Genomic DNA, 19,392 nt, shown 5'->3' on the forward strand with positions numbered 1-19,392 from the left:
TCCTATGTTACCAAGCCCTAGGAGCTTGCTTTAGGCCATAGAGGGCCTTTCACAATTTGTAGACATGATCCTTCTTCCCTTGTACAAGAAAACCAGGAGGCTATGTGTCAAAAGTGTATGCAGTGATGGAAGCGTGTGGAAAACTGTTGTAATAGACTGTTGTACAAAAGAGAGAAAGAAAAGAGAAAGAGAAACATTGGTAAAGAAAAGCACTGTACAAAGAACTTAGAAGCAAAGAGATACTCAGGAAATGGAATCCATATATCAAAATATGAGACAGTACAGATTCAATGTGAGTCACTGGCTGTGAAGGCACTGGCATCTGCTCCTCTCCATTCACTAGAACCAGTCAGGTGATCAATGATCATAATGTGGAGGAGAAGCGTAAATAAATAGGCAAAAATAATGCCGTAAATAATGTCAGGTCGGCCAACATAAAATGCTAAAATTACCAAAGGCCAATAAAAATGCCTAAATAATCAGGATAATATCTTGGTGCCCTAGCCAATTGACATGCATAGACTTAGCCATGAATTGACATATTTGCTAACACCTCTTAGATCATGGGTGATCTAATACAATACAATATACAATGATAATGTCCCATCATAGTACATACAACAAGGACCACCAGAGTAGAACCATGGATACCCAAGCAGTGGGCACGCAAGCCACCGCCAAGGCGCCTTAGAGAGAAGTTGATGTCGGTGTCGATTAGACAAGCACTTGAAAATAGAGAAGAATCATAGCAGCTCTCAATATTTGTCAACAATGTTTCACAGTAGGATACAAGATCAGCTTGTCGAAAATGCCTCTAAACATATGTGACCAGGGATTCCCCACCTTTGGCCAGACCACACCAGTGTCCCCTCACGTGAGCATAGTCTAGGAGCCAATCTTGCTATTTGTCAAATAAATAGCTCATCATGAATTTGGATGTCAATCCCAGCTCTAGGATTTAAACTTGCGAGATTTCAGTTGGTGTGTCAGGGAAACCCCTCTTTGGAACCTATACACCTGTATGCGTGTATAGATGAGGTTCACCTATCCCATCTCACCACCCTCCCACACTGGCTCTGGCACTAGAGAGTTGTGAGGGATGATTCCATCACCTATACTAGCAGCCTGGAAGGGAGGCCCTTGTAGCCTAAAACTTGGACTGGGAGAAGAGAAAGACTCATCGAGAGAGTCGTCACCGTTGTCATCGTCTTCACTTGCTCTTGTTGTAAAGCTGCTAATTTATGTAGGAGGTCTTGATTTCAGCATTGGATGGTGGCCGAGTGTGGCCAAATAGCTAGAGATAAACCATTGCGGGTTTTGACACATTGCTAGCAGGGCTACATACATGTGTAGTGTCATTACTATACTAGGTACTTATTTGAAGGCCTTGTTGTGGTGTGGTTTTTCCCACCAACTTTCTTGGGGGAAGTGTGGAGGGGGGTGCAGCCCCTCTCTGGGGGGGTCCGAGGGGGTTCATTTCCCATGGGCTTGAAGGGTCGTTACACTAAATACCATGCGTAATTTATGGATCCATTCACTATACATTCGATGGTCAATTTTGGTTGCATACTTTAAAAGAGCATGCATGTAACACTTTATATAGTGTATTAGTTTGTAGCTTGTTTTTGTTGCTACAGCTATGCTTTTCTATATGCAAAGTCTTTGCTCTCGTCTATTTCTTGTTTGCTATTGAAGCTTTCTAATAGAAGCACACGACAAGGAAGCATTGGTTGTCTATGATCCTATAGTAATCAAAGTTTTTGATTCTCCATATTCAGCCTTGTTTTGATGCACAGCTCTCCTACTTGCCCTTGAACGCTGAAAACACAACCTTGTGTCGCTCTGAAATCTCCTCTTCAGGTAATCCTTCAATGCTCTGATACTATGTTAGAGTGAAGTAGTGCAGGAGCATATGACCAAGACAAAGAGTGAACAGAGAGAGAAGAAATGGGAAATGAGAAATGATATATTAATGTCTACAAAAGGCCAAAATGACCTATGAGACCATGAGAGAGAGAAAGAGAAAGAGACAGTAAAACGCATAAAATCTGTAGTGAAGAATGCTGTATAAGGATGCAAATATCTACATGGGTGCAGAGAGAATGCTTGCGAATGTCTCCACCTTGAAGATCTCACACTCCGTGAACCCTGAGGGTAGTCTCCGTGGATTGTAGCGTGAAAATTGAGAGCACAAGTCCACAAGAGTGTGGAAATTGGGGCTCATAAATAGCCCAAGAAAAATACATCAAATAAGGCAGGTCAACTGCATGCAACCGATTGGACAAAACTGTCCAACCAGTTGCAGTCCAACTTGTTACAGCTGTCCAACCTGCCTTGCTAACGTCAACTCTTGCCTGCCTGCCTAGGGAATGTGAATTCTAACAGAGAGGTGGTGATAGATTGAGTGGTCCATTGTGGTTAATCCAGGCATCCTAGACCTCGACATAGGTACCTACGACACATGCATAAGATGATATAGGGAATTATTGCTTGTATTAGTGTGAGGATTCGTATCCCTTGATCTTGTCACCCATATTTGTACTAGTTAGACTCGTTGTAGTTTGGCTATATAGTTTTTGTATGGCTATATAGATTTTTTTTTTCTTTCTTCATTATCCATGCACATTAATTACTTTATTGGGCAGTTGTATCACCAAGGTCACACTCCAAAGAGCACTGTGCCCACCACTCGGTTGCCATGCTCGACATCCTTACCTTTGGCAAATTTAAGCCATCATTGCTCTCCATCAAAGACGAGTACCTGCCCGAGTGGACTTGACGTCTTGGACCACCCCATGATAGATATTCTTGTCTTGTGTAGGGTACATTGTTTCTAGAGAGTCATATTGATTGGGTTGGGATCCTATAGGTTAGCTGAAGGATCATTTTGAGATCATTTTGTACATGATGGTAGTCTACACTTGCAGTAGTCATAGTTAGTTATTTTCATTTTCGTTGTTGTTCTCTAGTTGAGATGACATGGTCGAATGCACTCATTTCTTTGTCGCATAGGCCATTTTTGGCTTTTTGGGGACGTAAATATATCTTTTGTTTTTTTCTCTCTCCACCCTCTCAAGCTCTCTCCACTTGCTTAAGCTCTCCACTCTTTCTACTCTCTCATCGTTCCATCCTCCACCCTCTCCATCTCTTAAGCTCTTCACCTTCACTCTCTACCCGGTATTCTCAAGTTCTTCCTATTTCTTTCAAGTTTCCATACACACAATGGCACTTGCCCTTCATGAAGCTTCACTTGCATTGTGCCCACTTCAAGTGAGTGAAGGAGAAATCAGACACTTGGAAGTGGCAATGCAAGTGTTGCATGAATATATAAACCTCATTTGTCATTTGTCTCCTCATCCATTTGTGCAAAATGAGAGGGGAGAAAGTACCATGCAAGGTTGTTCCTAATGACATATGTCAAGAGTGTTGTTGGAAATACTTGCCATGAAGTTGTACAAAGGCATCGCAAGGGCAAATGAAGAGGTGGTGCCTCTTGATTGTGATACCTTGGATGCCTACAAAGAGCCCTCTCCATTCATCTTTGTCTCCTCCATTGGGGCGGCCTTATCTATCCCATTAATAAAAAGTCATTTGAGTGTTGTCTCAACATGGAAGAGGCAGGCCACTCTTGCCCAAGTAACGGGTTGTCTACTCAGTTCTCTCTCCTTGCTCAAAGAGGTAATGACAAGTGGAAATAGAGATTGCACATACCATCATTGAGTGCAACCTCTCTTTCCATATGCTCAAAGTGGATTGATGGAAGAGGATGGTGAGAACCATTGCCACTGTTGGACCGTGCAAGGAATTGGTATGGAGTCACATACCATGACATATACAGAAAGAAGCTTGATGAAGAGAGGGAGAGAATTGACAAATCTCGTGAGCCTATCCACGCCAGTTGGGCCAAGCATGGGTGTTGGATTCTAATTGATGGATAGAGTGACTGCAAGCAAGCAAAGGGGGATTATGAACATCCTTGTTTCTTGCCTTGATACTTATTTTTTGTGAGCGCTAGATGCTGATGAGAGGGGAAGGAGAATGCATTAAACATTAACTTATTTGTTTCCTAAAGTCTCACAATATATGGTGCGTGCATGCGCGCGCGCGCACACACATATGTTGTCCCACAAAATGCGATCCAAGTGGTCATGGAGAATGCCTCCAATTGTGCATCTATTGGCATCCACAATATGGACAACATGCGCCACTCACTGGTATAGGCAGATTAGAGTTGGTAAAGATTATTGTTCATGACACTTGTGAGATCGTTGGCTTTCTAAATTGCAAGACCCGAGTACTTGTGATTTATTGCTTGTACTCAGACTTGGAGTTAAAGAAGCAATCTAGATCCACTTTGCAACTATGTGGCTTCTTCTCGAGCAATTCTATGAGGTTTGTAACAAACTTCAAAAGACAACGGTCTTGTGATTTATTGCTTGTACTCAGACTTGGAGTTAAAGAAGCAATCTGGACACACTTTGCAACTATGTGGCTTCTTCTCGAGCAATTCTATGAGGTTTGTAACAAACTTCAAAAGGCAATGGTCCTCAATGAGTTCAAGGAGTGGCTTGAAGGGAAGTCCCCATAGAGTCAACAAGAAGTAAAAGCCATTCAATGACTTTGCTTGAAGGAGGAATTTTGGTTTGAAGTGAGGGCCATAGTCCATTAGTGCTTCATATAAAGTGCTTCATATGTCGGATATAAAAGGGTCTACTCTAGGCCTCCTTTATCATCTTATGTTGGAGGTGATTGTGGAGATTGGAATGTCTACCATTAGGGATGGGGAGGCTTCAACATCAAGGCAAACATCCCTTTTTGTTTTTCATGCTTAGTGCACATGATGATTTATGTCTAGATTCTCTCTCTCAACTCACATATGCGCAAGAGTTGGAGTACGTGGATTCCTAAACCTATTTGGAAGTATTATTTACAGGTTTTACTTTCTCTATGAGGGAGGTAGCTGACCTAAGGATACATAGCAGTGGGTGATTTGGAGAGGAGGAGCTCACAAGTACAGCTTTAGGAACCCGTCACTAAGATGTGTCTGTTTGATATGCTAGTCACGTCCATATTACTCTATGGAGTACATGTATGGGGGACCCAATCTTGATTACCACAATCGATTAGGTTGCACTTATGATGGATAGATGGAGGTTGATAGAGAGACCACTTGTATCCATGATTTCTAGGGTGATCAAATGTAAGGCCTCGATACCCCATAAGATCATTAGAGCTTAGCTATTAGTCACACTGATTGTAGTAGAGGCCCTCACCTGACTAGTTACATACATATACAACTTGGCTTTATCCCTTTCTACCTTGTAGTGACAATTAAGGTGGAACTCCAAAGAGGGATGACATTCTCTATTTGACCATAAAGAGATGGGAGTGGATGAAACGATCCATTCGTGAGTTTGTGGCAATCTCGCACTCCACCTTCAAGTTTCCCTCTCTCTTTATGGATGGAAACATCCTTGTTGATTGAGATGCCTTTCTTCCAAACGAATTGGGGGATGACTATTCTCTTGTACACAAAAAATACGCAACAAATTTAGCACAAAGTAGTTGAAGCAACTTGTTGATTGTTGCTCCAATCTACACACATGTTGTATAGCATGTGAGAGGTGACCATGGCAAGATAGGTACATCATATATGGATTTTTGTTGCTAGTTAGATCTTAGCTGATTCATGTTTAGTGATGTTTAAAATGTATAGTATCTAAGTTGTGTACTTTAAATTTATGGGTCAATGTAGATGAATGGAAGCTCTCGGCAAGCACACTTAAAAAGTGTGAACTACGAGTGTTACTTTGGAGGAGTGGACTTTCAGAGACCTCTACTTGAGCTACAAGAGATAGTCCGGTGAGTCTATTGTACTTGTGCATGCTAGGGTGACATTGTTTGATATCATGCCACTAGTGCTTGAACTTCCATATTGACATTCACTCCTTGTGGTTGTGGGGGCCCCTTTAGGGTGCTATACAAGGCATGGTAGTGGCTTGAGAAGCACTTCCATTGCTACTACGAGTGTGGCACGAGGACACACCCATCTCTACCTCTACTCTAGAGGTTAGAGAACCTGAGTACGATGATGGTGGCAATGTCATTGGTGAGGGTGACGTTGTTGAGGATAGCGATGACTCCTTGAGTGGTAGTGAGCATTATCTGCTAAGTTGCGTGGACTGGTTGTCATGCAGTGGGGCGGGGCTCATCCTCGAAAGGATAGACTGGAAAGGGGGAAAGGTGTATAGAAAGGGACGGTACCCTGTCTACACCATCAGATATGTTGGTCAGGGCTTCCTATGGTAGTAATGAGGGTTGCATGCCCTCCACCTGGAGGCAGGAATGGTCACACAACTTTAAATGTGTGGTGAGAGGAGGACCTGAGGAGCTTAGCCTGTTGAACCCAACTCTTCTCCCTATGCTTGACTAACATTGCTTATGTGTGTTGATATTGTCTATACAGGGACACAAAAGTCATTGTTTATTTATATACATATCTACGAATCCATGTCACTTCACGAGGATAAAAGCCATCATTGGATGTGACAACCATTGGGTGGTGATGACCCTCGAGTGGTAGGACACCATCGGATGTGACAACCATGAACAAGAGCAAGGGGATGGAGCAAGGGGGAGAGGTGGAATGAGGAGTGGTGTATTGAGTATGATAGGAGAGGAGAGTGAGGAGTAGAAAGAAATCACAATTTTGTTATGTAACCTCACACTTTACAATGGCATTGCCCCTTTTTATATGAAGGAGAGGGCAAGTGAAAACCTCCATACATCTATCTCCAACAAGATATCCTTGGAGTGAGCAAGAATCTTTGTAGAGAATTTGCTCGATCCTAGAAAGTTTGTAGAGAGATCTTGTAATCGATTGGCAAGTACAAAGTATCTGAGAGGCAAAATATTCAAAGAAAAAAGATCAAGTCTACGGAAAATGGAAATGTCTATGGAAAACTCAAAATCACATAAAGTGACTTTGTACATCAAGTTAAAAGTAACTGAAAGGTGTAAAATTTCTAGTGAGGCCTGTTTCTATTCTACATACAAAGTAGTATATGGTGAGTCCCAATACCTAGGTGGCTTTGGAGTAGTCTCAATCCATGTCTAGGAGTAGTACTAGGAGGGCTAACACAGCCTTAGTCCACGTCTACATGGGGGACATTGCTTGATCTAGTATTCCAGCTTGGCTGATGCAAATTTTCTAGAACTTTTGACCCATGTGTGGGCGACATGCATATGAGGATATAAGACATTGATGCCTGAGCTAGAGTGAGGCCCCCTAGATTCTTGTGCACATGGACGAGATTGAGGCTACGTGACGATGACCAATGAGGGCTTTCTTAGGATGATATGTATCTCCATTATCAGCTGAGATTGTCTTTCAGCCTTTAGCTTTTGTTCACTGTTTCTGTTCAAACAGCTGTATCACACTGCACATGGTTGTATTTCATGGTTCTATAGGTCATTTTAGCCTCTTGCAGATGCTAATAAATCATTTCATTTCACTTTCTCTCACAGACATGTCCTCTTGTGCATGCACACTCACAACTTGCTGTATTCCCATTGTCTTTGTTTTTCTTCTAAAACTCTGGTTCTTCTTGTGGAGCTTTTATGAATTCTTCTCAGATGTCCAACTCATAGTTTGAAGGTTTGAATTGATGGTTGATACTTTTTGAATCCTTGATAGTTGACTGGTGACTTCATGACACTTTGCAAATCCATCCTTCACCTTTAAGGCGTCTCTAAAAGGCCATGTGCTGTTGGAAAACAATCTTTGAGGGTTAGAAACCCTGGAACAGGGTCTCGCAAAGGCCAGCAACCAGCAGACACTATACTCTCTCCACTTCACTCTGCACAAGCATGCGTTTTTTTCTACAACACCTCATATTCCTCTATTGGAAACAAAAAAAGGGGTAAAAGACCACCCAAACCAAAAAGGCCCCTCACCGCGACCCCGACCCCGACCCCGACCCCGACCCCGACCCCGACCCCGACCCCGACCCCGACCCCGACCCCGTCCCCGTCCCCACCTCCACCTCCACCGCCACCCCACACACCCCCACCCCCACCCCCACGCAAAAAAAAACAACACAACAGACCATTCTATGCAACCACTAAAAAGCTCTGGAAAAAAAGAAGAAGAAAAGAAAAAAGGTTCTTCTTTGTCTAACCAACCCAAACCTCCACAAAAAAGAGAGGAAAAAAGGCCCTCAACATGCACACACACACAGCCCTCAAGATACACAGACAAACATCTTGTGCAAGCAGCAGTTACTTTTGCAGTTTAAGTTGGAGGTTTGATTTGCTTATTTGTTCTTTTAGTGTCTCCAAAGAAAACTTGTTGCAGAAGATTTTTGGATTGTGTTATTGGGCAGTTGAGAATGAGACCTAAATAATTAAGTTGAGGCATTCGTTTAAGTTTTTCATGACATGAGCCAGTGCTAGATTGTTCAATGTACTTGGATGGAAGTAGATGTGCTGGTTAAACAAAGTTTTTCCGTATCAAAAGATTTGCTTTTCACAATGAAAGTTTACCACAACAGGGGCCTGAAAGTTCACCAACAATCTGACATGAGTCAATGCCAGATTGTTGAATATACTTGGATGGAACTAGATGTGCCGCTTAAAGAAAGGTTTTCTGTATCAAAAGACTTGCTTTTCACAATGAAAGTTTACTAACAGGGGCCTGAAGTTGAGGATGACGACATCACAAGCTTTTCTTCAGAGCTGCTTCTCAGACCAGAATTAACAGTAGCGATGGCAGGGTGCTTCAGGCATCTTTTGCCGCAGATGGTCAGAAACTTGGTCGATTTCATGCGGGAGAAACATGCCTCCAGGATCCTGATGCGTGACAACAAAGAACTCCATGAAACATTCTCTTCGTTGGATACTTGGAACCTGTGTATCCATGAGCAGGCGGTTATGGCATTCAGTCGCATTGCTGAATTAGCTCCGTCTGAATTAAGGTTTGCCTCTTAATGCAATCTTTTGTATGCATCACTGCTGTAGCTGATCTGTTTACACTGGATTTGTTCAATGATTGAATTCATGTTCTGACTTTCATGCAAAGTGAATGTTAAATGGTTCAATGGTGTTCTATTTCTTGATATGCATATTGTGTAATGGTTAAGTAAAAGATGGTACAGTACACTCATTAACTTCCTGCTGTAGCATGTAATGAGGCTTTGGGGTGATGCTTCACAATATCACCTATGCAGGAATCCCAGATAAATGCTCAAGCTGATTGGCATATTTGTTTTCTGATGCTCCTAAATGGATATTTGGCAGCTTTGACCGCCACTTAGCAAGTGCAAGTGTTTAGGTTATAAATGCTTTCACATATGAAATTGTATTGTATTTTGTCCCTCTCTTTTAGAGCCACTTAGCAGGTGCAAGTATTCAGGTTATACATGCTGTCACATATCAAATTGTATTAATCTTTGTCCCTTTCTTTTAGAGCCAGGCCATACTACAGACCACTGACTGAACAATGGCACAAACTGTTGTGGCCTCTTCTTGCTCCATATGATCATTATCTTGATGAAGACTAAGAAATAGGGTGCTCTACAGGTTTCTTGAGACATCATGGATCATTCTTTGAATATTTCATGAAGAGATATGGCCATGGCAAGGAGATATGAGAAGAGAACTCCATGGCAGTTTTCAGTAAGAAGCTTGGAAAGAGGAAAGAGAAGCTTGCTTCAAAAAGTAACCACGGTTTAACCCTTCTAAACCCTGTTTAGGCTTCAGTTAGGTCCATCATCTTGACTGATGTTAAGAGTACAGTTTCCGGGGTATCATGGTTTTTAAATCCTTGTGAAAGTAGGTGTGATGTGCCCCAGATAAACTCTGGGGAATGGTACATAATTTGAAAGGTTTAAATTGGGACAGGCATCTTTCTTGACTTTTCTTTACTAAGTTTTAGGGGTTGCTAAGGCACTGCCACGTCTATGGGCTTCTTTTTAGAATTGCTATTTGTTTGTACTACCTTTTAATAGAGAACCTCGTAGTTTTATATTTACCTGTGGTAATGAAGGTGAATGGTATCTTGATGATGTGGTCTGAGAGCTTAATCAGTGGATGTTGGGATGCACCTGCACAAAAGCACGGATGGCCATCAATATATGGGAGATTGGTCTGGGGTGAAGAACCTCCTGCAGACAAGCAGGGGTGATGGACAGGTCATTGCAAGCATTACCGTTTGCTAATGCCAATGCACAGATGCTTTTCAATGCTTGAGATACTTTCTCTTTCATGCATTTGAGAGGACATTGATTGAACTCACTGCTTCACAAAACCACTGCCATGAAGTTTTAATTTCTGGTGATGCTGATGTACTTTTCCTTTGATTTATATTTAACAGAAACCCCATTATTTTGTTAAGTGAATACTGCATAACTAGGGGGTCCACACATGTTATACCTACACATATTCACATGATATACCTACACATATTCAACCTTATGTTGGATTGATTATGTCTTTGTGATTTTCCAAATTGTAGCAAGATCTGTTCTCATAATGGATGGATTCTTATCAAGTATGCTTAAATGGTGTAAATATTGCACTTGTACGCCTGTCAAGTTTCGAAAAAAGATGCAATTCAGTTTTGAAATGTGTATGGATAGAGTGTTTTTGTGGCATTTGTGCTAAAAAAGTAAGAAGTGAGCTACTGCATGGGCCTTTTCATAACTGGGATGTTGCTTTTATTTATGGATGTGTGTTAAATATTTTTGTACTCTGTCATATTTCTACTTCTTGTTTTGATGCCTCTCTGTTCAATATCAACTTTGTATGCTTGTTATCTGCAGCACCATTTTACAATACTTTTCGTTTGCTCCTTCCCCATTTGAACGCCTGTTTCGTTTGGGCTTGGCAGCACAATCGATTTGGAAGGTGAGAAAACTGATTTGCATAATTTTAAGTAATCTTGATGCATGTGCCTGACTCTCATGATTGACAGAATCAATTGATTTGGAAGATGAGAAAACTGGTTTGCATAATTTTAAGTAACCTTGATGCATGTGCCTGACTCTCATGATTGGACAGGATCCGTTACATCTCCTTAATGTCTTGCGAACTACTTATCGTCTTATTCAAGTTGAGCCCTATGCTTTTGAGGGTTTGTGGGATTGGAGCCCTCTTTTAGATCTGTTTTTGTATAACGATTCAGAACAGCTCATTGTGAGTCAAAATGCTGCTGATGTGCGCTGGTGTGCCATTCAAATTTTCTCTGTCGTGTTTCAATTGAGTGATGAGGCCACAAGATACATTAGCTCAAATATATCATCTTTGACAGAAGACATTTATTTTATGTGTTTGCTGAGGTAAATTGCTGTCGATTCAAATATTTACAGGAGTTTTTTGCTCTTGAAGTCTTATAATTTTTGATTCTCACATTTATCTGTTTCCTAGGTGGGAAGAGTTCTGTCAAGACATAGCAATTGAGAAGGCAGGTTGGTTAGTGGAACCACTTTCTCCAAGTGAATTCTGCAGCTTGAAGCAGAGTGGTGGTCCAAGCAGTACAAAGGCACCTCTTATTTCAGAAGTTCAGGAGCAGGTCCATTGGAAAGGCCATCTTTGGAATGTCATGTCTCGTGTAGAGGTGTGTGGCATAGAGCTCCCTGTCCAGGAAAGACCGAAAACCTACAAGTAAGTATGACATTAATGGTTAGTATGGATACTTTGGGATGTGAAAGAGAGTGTGCTAACAACAAAAAGTGGCATCACTGAAACAATTTGAGACAATTGTAATGTTTAGAAACATCTCAAACTAGTCTGTTTTGAGATGGGATTTACCACAAGCATATATAGAGAAACCTACCTGCATCCAGATACATGTGTATGTTTCATGTACACTGTGATTATGTATGGTTGTGGGCTGTGCAGCATTACCTATGTGTGTATGGGGCTTACTATGTAGATTGTCTTACAGTTTAATTCTTACCAAACATTTGGCACTATCCTTTGATGGGATCCACGTGTATGTAATTATATGCCACAAGATGCGAGAGCACTAGAACCAATGGATCCGTAAGTCTATAAAAACAGCTACAGATTTGTGGGCAGTATCATCACTTCAAAAAATAAGAACCCTTATCAATCTCATTTCCTCAGTCGTGAATGTGATGCACATGAGGATGTTCCCCATGACAAACAAGGTGTCATTATGTAAGTCACCAACAGCAAATCTGTGGCCTTTGGGAATTGGAGACCTGGCTTCTAGAGCTCAAGGTCACTCATCTAGGAGGAAACTCCAGCTACCTCATTAGTGATGTGATCATGCTATGTAATAACCATGTCACTCAACTCTTAAGGACTTATGTCTCAACTTTTCTCCCTTCAGCTTCAATTTTTACTCCCCACGTTAATCATGTCAAACTTTGTTATGCTTAGTTATCCATCATCTCCATAGGTATACTTCCACTCTGCACTCTCATCTTGTAGACATTCTTTTAAGATCACAACTTAGTATCAGAGAAAGCTAGGTTAGCATCTGAGCCGTTTTGTGTGCATTTCCATCACTCATTAGGAGCTAACTTCCATGATCATTGGTCACATGGTTAGGCTTGATCTAGATCCAGGCAGCAGCTTTGCAAAGGACATGCATGATAATAGAAGTCCACCAAACTCCATTTTTAAACCATCTCCATTTCATTTTCCTCACTTTGCACAACTCCATAAATATTAAGATCTCCTTGAAACTCCAATAATTTTTGCCAAGGCCTTTTAGATCCCATTATCCATGTCCGATATCCGTGGTATGGGTATAATAGCTGTCAGTATGTGGATTATTTGTAACTAACAAGAAAGGAGCCTTCAAAGGGTCTCTTGAAAAGTAGATTGCAATATATTCCTCCTAAGAGAGGGCAAGGATGGCCTCAAGCCCAAAATTCTTCTAGTAGATGAAAATAGAAGTTGAAAGGCAGCCCTTCATTGCAATGATTTGAATTGAGATAACCAAGGTGGATTATCTGCTTGGGTATACTTGGAATACGCACAGAGGAGTGCATCTTTTTATTAAAAAAATAATAGAAAGGGAATGAGAGTCAACATTGAGCAAATTTAAAATGGCATTTTCATATGAATAGTCTATCATTATGGGCAAAACAAGCCAATGAACATGTGAAAGAAGGAGACCAAAGCATTGTCTCAAGTATTTTCAAAGCAGCCAAACCTAAGAATACTTTTGATTAATCCTAGGATTCCATCTAGCAATTTTTTGCTAACCCCATAGTAGTTATTATTTCCCAATTGAAAGTGGAACCCAACTCATTCAAAGCTCTTGACTATGAATAGTCAACTCCATTGAGGAGCAATCTCAATAATCCAGATAAGATGATGTGGTCTGGACGATGACAGGACTCGAAGATGCTTCTTGCAATAGATCTCTCAACACTTGAGATTATTCTCAATACTGCAGCTGTGTAGGTTTAGATAAAAATGCATACATACCCTTGGATTTGAGGAGTCTCGGATTTATATCCAACGCATCATTTGTGGTGTTTGAAAGAAGTTCAAAGGCAAATAACTTTTTGTACACCTGTTGCTCAAAAGCATTCAAGCATTATACAGCCTTGAAAATAGTGTAATAAACCTTTTGTATATCAATTGTTACGAAGACATATTGACTCAATAATTCCGAATTAATTTGATTCTCATGTACTTTGAAAGGTTCTTATTTAAGTATTTTAAAATACAATTAAATGCTCATCTTTCTATTTAAGGGTGACCAATGGCCAGAACGCCCTAAAATGATATCTGGGTCGTGATTGACGAGATGCCTAAGCGAAATTAAAAGTTTAGTCGAGCAGTTAGATTGACTAGAAAGCTTAGATGACTAAGACTTTTACACACACATAGTCACATTGACTAGAAGCCCATATAATGAGTGGTTCGAGAAAGTAAAACCAGATGCTCATGATCGAAGAAATAAACCATGAACCTGTGAATCTATAGAATGAAATTCTCCAGAGGCTAAATTTGGCGACTTTTAAATTTAGGAGGTTACTATTTTTCGAAGTTGCTCAAATGGAAATTTCGTTTGTGTCGAAGGCTTTAGAAAATTTCAAGGAACAATTTGTCTTCAACAGCTATCTTTAATTCTTAACCAGTTGAGAGTTTTTTAGAGTAGAAGGTTTGAAAGTTTATTTCTTTAGAAAAGTGACATGTGGCATCTAGAAGAGGACATGTGTCATTTTAAAGAGACGATTGTCTGTACATTTGTCATTTTCAGCAAACACTTGTCATTTGTAGCCTCTACTTTTCACTTTTAAGCACCAAAGCCCATACTTGTATATTGGAGATTTCTCTTTTCATTTGGAATAAGCTCTCATATTGAAATTTCAGCCACATGCTTTGTATTATCCTATCTATCTCTCATCCAAGAACCACTTTTTACTTAGTTTGATCTAATCCAAGTACTAAAGATAAAAATCTGCTTGTTGTTCGAGTTTACAGAAAATTAGAATTTCAAAACCCTAATTTTTAGAATTATAGTAGCAAATCAGCCTTTTGTATATGGTTCAAGCACTTGGTGCGTGTTGTTTTGTTTTAATAAATTCTTGTAAAGGCAGAGGGATTGGTTCTTCTCTCAATGTGGTATTGACTCTTCTTCTCTTTCTCTCTCTCTCTCTCTCCCCCCTAATTTTCATGGTGATAATTGATCGAGTTGGTTAAGTTCAAAGTGATGTCATTCTCATGTTCTTTTCCGCACTTACATTGGTATCAAAGCAAGGACTTCTTATTTGAAAGAACTTTTCTAGGTGAGAAGATCTTTGGTGCCAACTTTCTCACCATGTCAAGAGGTGAAGAGGAGAATTTTGATGAACAACTAGAAGGCTCTTGACACTATCTCTTTTTAATGAACGAATGGTTATAAACTTCAGAAACAAGTGAACTATGGCCCACGTTGGGAGACAGCAATGGGGAATCTTGGGCTGTATTTGTATGCTTATCTAATTATGAGAAAATACAAAGATACAAGGAGCTGGAAGCTGATCCAAAAATTCAAGCTTTGATGGAGAGAAGGGCTAAAGTACGGTTTGAAGGAAAGGTCTTTGAAGATTTTCTCACTAAGAAGGCTCTTGAGATAGATGATATTACGGTTGCGAAGACCTATCTCAGTATGAAATGTATTAATATTATTGATGCAACTAAGTCTATGAAAGGTAAGATATTACCTATCATTTTAGAATCCACCCAAGGGGTGACTTCAAAGTCCTATCATACATAAGTTGTCTCCTCTTGTCCCAAGAATCTCTCCATGAAGAAGGGCAAGGAAAACATTAAAGAATTGACTATTTCCATAATAGCTGAATCTTCAAAGATACTTTTAGCAAAGGAAAACAATGCTAAATGAGACTTCAAGCTTGGAGAGAAGAGCGTTAAGTTTGATGTTTTCTATGGTAAGAGAATTCTAGTAGGTTGTGTCTTTTACCAGATAATTTGATGTTGCTTTTGGTGGTGAGGATTATATAGAGAAATACAAAATTAGGATGGTTAAAATGCATATGAAAGATGTTGCTTTAAATTGGTGGCTCAAAGTTATTGAAGTGGGAAAGGAATCCAAGTCTTGGAAAGAGTTTAAGGAGATGTTCAACAAGAAGTTTTTGCCCTCATCCTTTAAAGTTGATGTGCAATAAGAGTGGGTTGAGCTAAAGCAAAGCCATGGAGACAATGTTGAAACATATATTAATAGGTTTGTAGTTGTTTCTCTAAAATCTACATAACTAAATGAAGTTTCTTTCAATATGGAGATGAGAAAGTTTATACATGGATTATATTTGATGGTATAGCGAGTTGTCAAGATGACGAAGCTTGACACCTTGGAAGTAGCTCAAGATATGGCGTTAGAAGCTAAAGGACTGCATATGCCATGGATGCTTGATAAAGTCTCAAAAGAAGAATCCCAAAGGAAGAAAACGAAGATGTTTGACTAAAAGAAGTTAAATAAACAAGAACAAAAGCATAAGGATGGAGGTAGACCATCTTTTCCATTCAAAAAGAAGCTAAGAATTAGTAGTTAGCAGAATATATAAGAGAAGGACGATGTTTCTCTCATGGAGAAAAATGACATATGACTAGTCAATTTCCTAATAAGGTAAAGAAGGAAAACTAGCCTCAAAAGACACCTCAAGCAAATGTTGTACCTAAGGAATCCTTGCAATAGGATGGAACTCCATCAAAGAAAAGGAAGCTTTTTATGACTTGGGATAATATTGCTAATCAACCAGTTCTCATTCATTTTGATACAAAGGCTATATATTATTATATCCATCCTTGGATTGTTTAAGCTCTACACCTACCAAAGAAGAGGTTTGGAACATTAGAAATGTCAATTGTTGCATTTTAAGGAATGGAGTTTTAAGTTACTCCCATCTTGGGAAACTACGAATTGAGATAGGAGATTATGTAGATCATGAGAGCTTTGTCATGGGAGATCTTGGTCATTGTGATGCTATATTAGGAATACCTTGGCATAGAAGAATAGATCTAACCATTGATTGGAGTCAAAATAAGTTTAGATTCCCTTTAAAGGGCAAAAATGTATCTTTTGATGTAGGGGTGGAAAGAAACTCTATTCCCATCTTATAACATGTACAAATTTGTAGAGCAATATATTTCTGTGATATCTTTTGACTCTCTTCTTCCTATGAAAGATACTTATGACCAAGACTTTACTTTTCAAGCTGATTGGAATAAAATAGTTATAAATAATTGGATTCCCATTGATTCATTGTCTTATACTGATGGATTTATGTTTTATGAAAAAAATTTATGTGTGACTATTCCATTTCGATCATTTGTTTTGCATGAAATTCATTGTTCCCCATACCGAGGCCATAGAGGAATTATTTCTACTTTGCGTACACTGATTGAATATTTTTATTGCCTACACATGGAAACCAATGTATCTAACTTGAATGAGGACCAAATGAGTTTCTTAAAGGAGTATGAAGATTGTTTTGCAGGCACTTTGCTTGAGGAATTACCACCAGAGAGGTCAGAAGATCATCACATTGATCTTATTCTTGGAGGCTTGTCTCCAAATAGGCCACTCTATCATGTGAGTCCAACACAACAAGAGGAGATTATGAAGCAAGTGAATGAGCTCTTGGAGAAGGTTTTAGTAAGGCCCAATTGCTTATCTTTTTACTCCAGTCCTCTTAGTGCAAAAGAACGATGGATCTTAGCACTTGTGTGTGGACTACAGGGCCCTCAAGAAAATTACAATTAAAAATAGGTTTTCCATTCCAAAAATTGATGATATCTTGGATAGATTGGATGGATCTAAAGTTTTCAACTAGATTAACTTGAAGAGTGGCTATCCTTAGATAAGGATTGCTCATGAAGATGTTCATAAAACAATATTCATGATAACTTTTGGTTTATATGAGTTTCTTGTGCTACCATTTGATCTCATCAATGCTTTTGTAATCTTTAATAGAATGATGGAAAGAATCTTTAGAGCACATCAGAAGTTTATAGGTATTTTCTTTGATGATATTTTGGTTTATTCAAAAGATGAAGAAGAGCATAAGCAACACTTGAAAATAGTGTTTCAAGGACTCCACAAACACAAACTTTATGTGAATGGTAGAAAGAGTGAATTTTTCTTAGAAGAGATTCACTACTTGGGCCATATTCACGGTAACTATGAAACACGTTTTAGTAGGCATGAAACATGAAACATATTCCACTAAGGAAATGTTTTGGTATGCAACGTTTCATATATCTATTTCATTTCAAGGGAAAAAAGAAATTTTTGTTAAAAAGTACTTTGAATTTGTTATTTTGCCATTTCATGTGGCGTTTCATTTAGCATCTATCCAAGGGTGAAACGTTTAGTGTTGAAACACAACGTTTCGGACATGAAACGTTTCACGGTTACCTTGGGGCCCATATTGTATCCAAAGATGGGATTTAGATGAATCTAGAGAAAGTCAAGGCTATTGTAGAATAGCCAGAATTGACTAGTGTTCATAAAGTTTGAAGTTTCTTGGGATTATGCTCTTATTACAGGAGATTCATTGAATGGTTTGTAGTGTTTGTTGGACCATTGCATGATTTAACCAAGAAAAGAGTAGCATTTTGATGGACCAAACTAGAGAAGGAAGCTTTTGAAGCCCTAAATTCTATATTGGCAAAGGACTTGTTTTGATTTTTCCTAATTTGTTGAAATCTTTCTTTGTGGAATGTGATGCTTTGGGAGACTGTATTGGTGCAGCCTTAAACTAGGAAGGACATGTGGTTGCTTATGTAAGCAAAAGATTGTAGAATGTAGAAAAGAATACTACTATCTATGAAAAGGAGTTAATGGCAATCATTCAAGCTTTAAAAGATTGAAGACACTATATTTTAGATGGAGAATTTTTCATCAAGACAGGATCATGACAGTTTGAGATATTTTCTCAACTAGTCAAATTTTTGAAAAGCATATTTGATGGGTGAATTATTTAGCTCAATCTAACTTTTAAATACTGTGTATTTTTGGGAAGCAAAACAAGGTAGCTGATGCCCTGTCAAGAAGACTTGAGATTCATCATACAGCTTTTACTAGTATGAGAGACATGTATGTTTGTGATGAAGATTTTAAAATCATCTGGAAGAGTTTATAACTTGGTAAAAGGTTACATTTTTATGTTATCAAAGATGGATTTTTTTTTATGGAGAATAAGTTATGTGTTACTAAAGATTTTAGTCCTAATGTAATGAAAAAATATCATTCGGCTTTTTACATGGCTCATTGTGGTATTTTGACCACAATCAATGTACTTGAAATGTATTTCTTTTGGCCAAGTCTTCGACAAGATATTGAATAATTTATTAAAGTATGTCTTGTGTGTCAAAAGATTAAGTTTGATCGTCAAAAGCTTGTAGGGCTTTTGTAACCATTACCAACTTTGGGCCAACCTTGGGAAAGCATTGTTATGGATTTTATTTTTGGCTGTCAAAATTAGCAAACGACAATGATGACATATGGACTATCATCGACAGGTTTAGTAAATAGGCTCATTTAATTTTAGTCAAGAAGGCTATCAAGTCTCAACATATGGCTAGAATATTTATTCAACAAATCTTTGAGTATTATAAATTACTACAATCCATCGTAGGTGATAGAGATACTTGAACCACTAGTCTCTTTTGGTGATCTCTTTTTGAAAATGTGGATATAAAGCTTAACTTTTCTTCTTATCATGCTTTAACAAATGGTCAATGTGAGATAGCCAATCTCACAATATTGGATATATTGAAGTGCTATCGTCATGAAGTTAAGCAACAACGGTAAAAGTATTTGCCTTTGGTAGAATATGTCTATAATAACCAAGTTTATATTTCTACAGGTAAAGTACCATTTGCGATCATGTATAGAAAACTACT

At 39.0% G+C, this 19,392-nt stretch overlaps 1 protein-coding gene across 4 annotated transcripts in view; it reads left to right on the forward strand.

Moving 5' to 3' along the window:
- The window catches only part of LOC148030995 (midasin-like protein), a 229,112-nt gene that overhangs the window by 12,544 nt on the left and 197,176 nt on the right, over positions 1-19,392 (forward strand). For all 4 annotated transcript variants that reach the window (XM_087684534.1, XM_087684537.1, XM_087684536.1 and 1 more), the window contains exons 2-5: positions 8,692-8,975; positions 10,821-10,905; positions 11,059-11,336; positions 11,425-11,661. In XM_087684534.1, the coding sequence (XP_087540660.1) occupies positions 8,692-8,975; positions 10,821-10,905; positions 11,059-11,336; positions 11,425-11,661 (884 nt within the window). The remainder of the gene's footprint in view (positions 1-8,691; positions 8,976-10,820; positions 10,906-11,058; positions 11,337-11,424; positions 11,662-19,392) is intronic.

Source organism: Lygodium microphyllum, chromosome 9 (assembly GCF_053477565.2).
Source record: "Lygodium microphyllum isolate KBCC chromosome 9, Lygodium_microphyllum_v1.1.10, whole genome shotgun sequence".
Taxonomy (NCBI): domain Eukaryota; kingdom Viridiplantae; phylum Streptophyta; class Polypodiopsida; order Schizaeales; family Lygodiaceae; genus Lygodium; species Lygodium microphyllum.